The sequence below is a fragment of the Schistocerca serialis genome, chromosome 4 (assembly GCF_023864345.2).
Source record: "Schistocerca serialis cubense isolate TAMUIC-IGC-003099 chromosome 4, iqSchSeri2.2, whole genome shotgun sequence".
Lineage (NCBI taxonomy): Eukaryota > Metazoa > Arthropoda > Insecta > Orthoptera > Acrididae > Schistocerca > Schistocerca serialis.
The window spans coordinates 605,158,844-605,168,259 of record NC_064641.1 but is presented as its reverse complement, the minus strand read 5'-3'; the positions used below and the strand labels follow the sequence as shown (position 1 = coordinate 605,168,259).

The window sequence follows — 9,416 nt, the reverse complement described above, 5'->3', positions numbered from 1 at the left end:
TATTTTCTAACATCCGCAGCTCCACTTACTATCTCTAAATGACAAAATGTAAACTCAAACAGCAACAGTGAACTACAAAAAAAATTACAATCAATAAATAAACCTATAGCAACTGGAATATCAACATACAAAAAAAAAGTTCTATGAAGTTGACCATCAACCTAACGGTTTAGTAAAGGATGAAAAGTATGCTAATCTTAATTTGTTATGAAATCCTTCCAAGAGGATGAAGCTCATTATATTGCTACGCATATCTTTTCATGAAATTTCTATCACTAACTTCCCCCACCCCAACAGGAAGAAATGACAATAATAATAAAGTAAAAGACATCAGAGATCACACAGAAAGGTTCAAGTGTTCATATTTCCTGTGTGCTATCAGAGACTGATATGGTTGAGAAATAGTTAAAGTTGTTCTCTAAACCCTCAACTAAACACTGAAGTGTGAAATGCAAAGTTAGTCACGTAGATCTAAATCACTGACAGTGTTATTAAAATAAAACTTAACTGATACCAGAACTTTTTTTGAATGATACTGACTTCCACATTTTAATTAGGCCAATGACATTAATTTGTACTGTAAGTTTGTATGCAAACTAAAATGTACTCATTCTAATTTTTTTTTCCTCTCTTTCTATAATCACATAATATGTGGCACAAAATAAGTGTCTGCATTTGAAGATGATGCACACCAACTAATGTCTAGTGATTTAAATAATTGTATATCATTTCTATTAATAAGCCTAAACTGCTGATATTAGGGAGAACACAGAGAAAATTAGTTTACTTTGCTGTATCATCCCTGGGGAATTAGTCTCACTAGTACAGACAGTGTGGAATACAAATAGAAATTTTGAGCTATGTGCTAATGTTAACTTTGTTCCAATGCTGTCAAAGGCAGTTACATTACAACTCATCTCTGAATTTATACGAATGCGTATGCTGGCTTCTTAAAGGAAGGGATGCCCAGAACTGTGCACGTTCATGAAGCAGTCCAAATGCAGCATGTGGTTCAAGACTTATATTAAAATATTCAACCTCATGGGATGCAACATTCTCCCATTCATCTCTGAACCTCTTTTGAGCATTCGGGTTCCTGGAATAAAATCACAACAAATAGTTTTATAATTAAACCTTTAAATGGCATTTTAAATATTTAACATTGTTATATTTACAAATATTAAAATGCTTTAAAACAATGCATTGAAACAAACAGTCTTACGTATTTCATATTGCTGCTTATTATTTCCAGCTCAAACACAATATGTTACACTTAAAATATTCAACCATGTTTCAAGTTAAGATTCTCTTACTAATGCAATTCAGAAAAAATATGTGAGTGACATTCACACAACCAAAAGAATAAAGACAAATACACACGGTAAAGCAGAGATATTGAACAGAGGACAGGCACATCAGTAAGGTCTTCTTCATGTGCCTTCAATACACTTCAGGTCATAGTCTTTACTTATTCAATTATAAAATTTACACAAACTATTTCAGAATTAAATAATTTTGGAAAAATAGATGTACTAAAAGGAAAACCACCGAGTTCACTTTTTCATCGTGAACTGAAAACTTCTGTGCCTTTAACTGAATGCTTAATAATATTTAACACAACTATGTATTTGAGAAGGCACTCATCAGATGAAATAACTTTAATTTAGATTTGTGTGGTTGCTATTTCACATACTTTACCTTAACACCATTATTGCAGTGCGTTGTTATGTTCTACAATAATCCTAACCCAGCCAGAGAACTTGAGTTAAAAAACGAAATACAGAATCCAGTTGGTAATCCTGAAGAACAAGGGTGATTTTAAGTAGCATAACAAACAATTTCATTTGTTTGATCCATATAAAGTTGCAAGTAATTTAAATTGAGAAAGGATTGTGGATTCCAAACAACTTAGTGCTACCCAGTATCTTTCTAATGATTTATCAGATTTCTACAAAACCATTTCTAATGATTTTATTTGAATCCTCAAGGCTTGTGGAATGTACAGGTGCCTCGTGTTGTCATGACCCATTGATATCATTGAGTACACACACAATGTACAGGTGCCTCGTGTTGTCATGACCCATTGATATCATTGAGTACACACACACACACACACACACACACACACACACACACACACTTGAAGACTGCTGATGTATTTAGCACCATTAGCTTAGCACGAGATTTGGGTCATGTAGAAAAGTGATGACCCTGGATTTATATCTGAAATGAAACTGCAGTATGAGAACTTTTAGAACATAAAGGTAGTTTGTCGGTTCCACGTTATAAGCGTTCACAGACCTCACTTGATTAAGCTACATGGTTCAGTACCTCTAGTAGCTGATTTTAAGAAACTAGTTTAGCTTTAGGTTCTTTTTACACAATTTTGGTACATATCCAATAGCACTATTCAAAATGACATCTGTCTGTCATTAGATAATAAGGGTGATGAAGGCGACGTTGTACGTCCTTTCACACAATTAATGAAGCCTGTCATACTAATTTGACCTCTGTAGATCAATAGACAATAAGGGCGATGAAAGCGATGCCGTACGTCCTATCACGCTTGTATATTAAGCCCGTTACATTATTGGACCTTCCACATCAACAGCTATTAGAACATAAAGATAGTTTGTCTGTTCCACGCTATATGCGTTCACAGACCTCACTTGATTAAGCTTAACGGTTCAGTACATTAAGTACCTGATTTTAATAAACTAGTTTAACTTTTGGTTCTTTTTACACTATTTTGGTACATATCCGATAGCACTATTCAAAATGACCTCTGTTGGTCATTAGATATTAAGGGCAATGAAGGTGGTGATGTACGTTCTTTCACACAATTACATTAAGCCTGTCATACTAATTTGACCCTTTTGCGGTCAATAGTGCTTAGAATTTAATATAGTAACTTTACGTGTTTATCCAAGCGTAGTCATCAAATAATATCACCGATCCCAAGTAATTGAAAAATGGGTTATTCATCCCCCATATTTTTAGTCTGTTTCTAGCTGTTGGTATTTTGTTGTATCCTGCATGCCGAATATTAGCTCCAAAAACTAAAACCTAATAACATTGTATTCATAGGCAATGTTTGCTACCTCATTTTCTCTTCTGTTCCCTCTAATATAAACTATTCAACCCATATACAAGCGAATGGTAGTGAATTTTCTGCAAATGCTCACTCGTACATGTTCACTTCCTTTCGCTACATTGTAAACCACACTATAGGTGCTTAGAATTGGTGTCTATGCACCACTGCACAAGTGATTTGCCGAGTCACTTGCTATGTGGGGAGGGCTATAAAAAACGCTGTTATAAGCTATTCTCTGCATGGCAAAAATGTGTAACTTCAACATTTTTTACAAAATACTTCCAGTGCCTCGTAGCAGGTAAAATTCTGGTAGTGCATTTCTTTTGTTGCCTTCTTCCTCTGTAAAAATTTCAGGATAGGTTTTAACATGTCTCATTGGACCATTCCCTTGTGAGAAATTAAGGATCACCAATTTGGTATTGGTGGCAAGTGTTGGTGGTAAAAATCATAGAGGGAGACCAAGAGATGAATGCAGTAAGCAGATTCAAAAGGATCTAAGTTGCAATTGTTACTGCTTGCACATGATAGAGATAGATGGAGAGCTGCATCAAACCATCAAACCAGTCTTTGTACTGAAGACCACACCACCAAACAACATGATGAGTTGGGGAAAGACTGATTCTTCTATATAGGGGAGTTAATGATACATTTTGAAAAAAAGGGCAACAGTAGCACTTTGAAATTCAGAGACCAGATGAGAGCCAATTGTAAGTGAAGAAGGTGAAGCTGGAAGGTGGATGGAATAAACAGAAGAACCAGGCAAGGGAAATGAATTTTAAGACATTGTTATAAAAAGGAAAGAGAGCGTAGACGAAGATGAGGTGGGTGATATGATACTGCAAGAATCTTACAATGCACTGAAAGACCAAAGTCAAAACAAGGCTCCAAAGTAGACAACATTTCTTCAGAATTATTAAGATCCTTGGGAAAGCCAGACATGGAACACTATTCCACCCGGTGTGCAAAATATACACCTGCAAGTCGCAACTTTATGACCACCTGCTAAACAGCATGTTGGTACATCTTTGGAACACAATACATCAATGATTCTGCACTGCATATATCAGGTGATTCTGTTGGCTAAGACACCAATTTCAGTTCATTATCATGCTCTTCAAACCACTGTAGCACAATTCTGCCCTTGTACAATGATATCATCACCTGGGAAGACATCAAGCATGAAAGGATGCTGGTGGTCACCAATAATGTTCAACTGCCCCAGTGCCTTTGATTACTACCACAGCTTCCATGAAAGCTCAGATGAATGCCCTCATTAGTATAATACAGCAACATTGGCCTGTATCTGTGGTGTGGTGCATGTTGCAAGCAGCTCTTCACGTGGATGATGGCATATCCAATCATGATCATTGACTAATATAACAAGAAACATTATTCATCTAATGAAACAACATGTTCCCATAGATCTAAGGACCTGTCGCTATGATCCTGTTCCCACCACAATCATAACTGATGATGTTACTGGGGCAACATGGGAACAAATACACGTCATCAGCTGCAGAGCTCCATGTTCGACAATGACATTGCTACCTGTACTACTGGATGTACTACTGAAAAGAGTGGTCAAGTTTCTTAACTTCATGTTCTGCAATGAGGCATAGATGTCCAACAACTTATAGCCACATCAAGGTTAAATCACCTTGCAAGCATTCTCCATAAATACAAACAACAGTAACACATCCATAGGCGACCAGTTTCACCATATCTAAGCTTCTCATTTCCACATACCAGGTCACAAAATGCTACCCTTTATCAAAGTTGTTTAAGTCAGTGGATTTCTCCATTTATAGGAAATGGTTTATCTTCAGAGGAATAGGACTATGCAGAATATTTGAAAGGGGATTGAAGTTGAGGAGAAAGAAACACAAACCTTGAGACTTGCCAATGGTATTGTAATTGTGTAAGAGACAGCAGAAGACATCAACTGAATGGAATGGATAGTGTCTTATGGAAGACATCACTAGATGAACATCAAATAAAGCAAAATAAGGGTAATAGAATGCAGTGTTATTTTAAATCAGGCAATGCTGAGGGGATTACATTAGGAAACGAGAAATTCAAAACAGTAAATAAGTCTTGGTGTTGGGGCAACAAAATAGCTGATTATGGCCAAGTACAGAGGATATAATACAGACTGGCATTAGCAAGGAAGTCATTTTTGACAAACAGATTTTTGTTAACACTGAATACAAATAAATGTTGCGAAGTCTTTTTTGAAGGTATTTGTACTGCCCAAATTCTTTGCCTTTACATATTTCTGCATGTGTCTGTATATGTGTGGATGGATAGGTGTGTGTGCGCAAGTGCATACCTGTCCTTTTCCCCCCCTAAAGTAAGTCTTTCCGCTCCCGGGATTGGAATGACTCCTTACCCTCTCCCTTAAAACCCACATCCTTTCATCTTTCCTTCTCGTTCCCTCTTTCCTGATGAAGCAACTGTTGGTTGCGAAAGCTTGAATTTTGTGTGTGTGTTTGTGTATCAACATACCAACACCTTCATTTGGTAAGTTACATTGTCTTTGTTTTTAGATATATTTTTCCCATGTGGAATGTTTCCCTCTATTATATTCACATCATAAATTATTTAACAGTTACATTGCAGACCCATACACATTCCCTGATACACTTACACATGGAATAACTTATCTGAAACCTTAAAGATCAAGCAGACACAGCAAACCCAGCTAAATATCGCCCCATAACATGCCTACCAACAATATACAAAATATTAACTTCAGTCATTACACAGAAATTAATGACACATTCAACACAGAACAAAATTGTGAACAAAGAACAAAAAGGCTGTTGCAAAGTAGCACGAGGATGTAAAGAGCAACTGATAATACCTGCAGAGGTGACATATCAAGCTAAAACTAAATAAAGGTCGCTACACTATGTATACATTGATTACCAAAAAGCTTTTGATAGTGTACCCCACTCATGGTTACTACAAATATTGGGAATATACAAAGTAGATCCTAAATTGATACAGTTCCTAAACATAGTAATGAAAAATTGGAAAACCACACTTAATATCCAAACAAATTCAAATAGTATCACATCACAGCCAATACAGATTAAGCATGGAATATACCAAGGAGACTCGTTAAGTCCTTTCTGGTTCTGCCTTGCTCTGAACCCACTATCCAACATGCTAAATAATACAAATTATGGATATAATATTACTGGAACATACGAACATAAAATCACACATTTGCTATACATGGATGATCTAAAACTACTGGTAGCAACAAATCAACAACTCAACCAATTACTAAACATAACAGAAGTATTCAGCAATGATATAAATATGGCTTTTGGAACAGACAAATGTAAGAAAAATAGCATAGTCAAGGGAAAACATACTAAGCAAGATTACATATTGGATAACCACAGCGACTGCATAGAAGCGATGGAAAAAACAGATGCCTATAAATATCTAGGATACAGACAAAAAATAGGAATAGATAATACAAATATTAAAGAAGAACTAAAAGAAATATATAGACAAAGACTAACAAAAATACTGAGAACAGAACTGACAGCAAGAAACAAGACAAAAGCTCTAAATACTTATGCTATACCAATATTGACCTATTCATTTGGAGTAGTGAAATGGAGTAACACAGAACTAGAACCACTCAATACACTTACTCGATCACAATGCCACAAATATAGAATACATCACATACATTCAGCAACAGAAAGATTCACATTAAGCAGAAAGGAAGGAGGAATGGGATTTATCGACGTAAAGAACCTACACTATGGACAGGTAGACAATTTAAGAAAATTATTTACAGAATGAGCAGAAACTAGCAAAATACACAAAGCAATCACTCATATAAGTACATCGGCTACACCATTGCAATTTCATAATCACTTCTACAACCCTTTAGATCACATAACATCAACAGATACAAAGAAAGTAAATTGCTAAAAGAAAAGCTACTTAGCAAGCACCCGTATCATCTAACACAGCCACACATCGAGATCAAGATGCTTCCAACACATGGCTAAGAAAAGGCAATATATACAGTGAGACGGAAGGATTCATGATTGCAATACAGGATCAAACAATAGACACCAGACATTACAGCAAGCATATTATTAAAGATCCCAATACCACAACAGATAAATGCAAACTACAAATAGAAACAGTACATCATATCACAAGCGGATGTACAATACTAGCAAATACAGAATACCCCAGAATACATGACAATGTAGCAAAAATGATACATCAAGAACTTGCCATAGAACATAAACTAATAAAACAACACGTTCCCACATACAAGTATGCACCACAAAATGTACTGGAGAATGATGAATACAAATTATACTGGAACAGAACCATTATAACAGATAAAACAACACCACATAACAAACCTGACATCATACTCGCCAATAAAAAGAAGAAATTGACACAACTAATCGAAATATCCATACCAAATACAACAAATATACAGAAGAAAACAGGAGAAAAAATTGAAAAATACATCCAACCGGCTGAGGAAGTCAAGGACATGTGGCATCACGATAAAGTTGACATTATACCAATTATACTATAAACTACAGGAGTCATACCACACAATATCCACCAGTACATCAACGCAATACAGCTACATCCAAACGTATATATACAACTACAGAAATCTGTAATTATTGATACATGTTCAATAATCTGAAAGTTCTTAAATGCAATGTAACATATACCGTACAGTTAAAAGGAAGTCACGCTTGATCAAGGTCCGCATCACTTTCCATTTTTAACCAGACATAAGGTCTGAGAAAGGAAAGAGCAGTGATGATAATAATTTGCTTTTTTTTTATTTCAAGTGATTATTTATTACATATATGCATCGAAGTAGATAAATTCTTTGTAAGTTGATACTGAATTTGGGGGGGGGGCAGTGTATATTAACACAAAATGAACTAACAGACTACATAGTTCACCATCACACTCAGGTTTATAAAAAACAAACAAACAAACAAACAAACACACACACACACACACACACACACACACACACACACACACACACACACAGAGAGAGAGAGAGAGAGAGAGAGAGAATAAGAGAATAAGCCACTACATTCTTATATAATTCAATGAATTTGTCAGCTACTGACTCATACTTGTACAGTGTTCACCACAACTTCTATTGCGGGAGACAAGTCTCCGATACCGTTAGTCACCTCCTAGCAGATAACAGTGTAACCACACAACTGTCATGCATGATATGTAACAGCATCCTTTAGAAAGATCTCTACAGCTGGGAGACTGGCATTTTTAAGAAATCATACCACTGACAGTGGGCCACCTTACAGAAACAAGCTGTGCTACACCACATATTATACCAAACAAACTCATTGCCTATAGTTTGTGAAACATCAGAGGTATTCTGTGTGAAAGGCAATCTGTGCCTAGAAACACCTTTTAACAAGTGTGGCAGAATCGAGTAAAATCTCAACAAGTAATATTTGACAAGCAGTTTACTGTATTTTAATATCCTCATTGGCAATATTTCTGGATCCAGTTGTGTTTTGTGTGTTCTTTGCAGGTTATGAATAGCAGGCACTATTACAGAAATTGTGACATGTTTGAAGGCTGTGGGTAGTACTACCTATAGGGTTCTAATATAATTCAGAGAGGTTTTGATGATACTGATTTGCCCTATCTTAAATTGTCTCATTTTAATTACTTTTTAATTTGCTGCTCATTCCAAAAATTTATATTTGTTCAATTGTATGTAATAAACAATGACAAGAAATAAAAACAATATGTTACTTTTAGAGGAAAATAACTGTTTGCTCCTTTTTTGATTGCAGCTATTCTTTGGGAGTTTTAGTTCTTTTCCAATTTTTTAAGGTAAAAATCTGTAGACTCTTAGACCAAATGTACTGTATCTCAAAACAAGACAGGGTGAGGTTTGTAATGTTTCTATACTTTCAATAAAAAAGATTAACGGAGGAGTATCAGTAGTTGTCAATGCCTGTATATTCAATCAAATAACTGAAATACATAGGAACCATCCAACAGGTCTAAAATAATTATCAGCTAAATTTGTTGACCCCATAAGTGTGATTTAAGCACTAGCTATTGGCTTGTACCCTTAACACCAGAAATAAACATACAATCTTTCTGTTCAAAGGCCAATCTCACCAATTTAAAGTATTACTCTTCAGTTTCAATATTATGGTGTCAGTGTTCATATTGGTATCTGACTTAACACTGAGGTCTGATTTTATTAAGAAGTTTATAATGTAAGTAGATAATTTATTCACTGCACAAAATTCTTGGG

The 9,416-nt window shown here is 35.4% G+C and overlaps 1 protein-coding gene across 2 annotated transcripts in view; it reads right to left on the bottom strand.

Annotated features, from left to right (window-relative positions):
- Nucleotides 1–859: 859 nt before the first annotated feature.
- The window catches only part of LOC126475399 (venom carboxylesterase-6-like), a 138,794-nt gene continuing 130,237 nt past the window's right edge, over nt 860–9,416 (bottom strand). For both annotated transcript variants that reach the window (XM_050103233.1, XM_050103234.1), the window contains exon 10: nt 860–1,096. In XM_050103233.1, the coding sequence (XP_049959190.1) occupies nt 907–1,096 (190 nt within the window). In that variant the 3' untranslated portion in view covers nt 860–906. The remainder of the gene's footprint in view (nt 1,097–9,416) is intronic.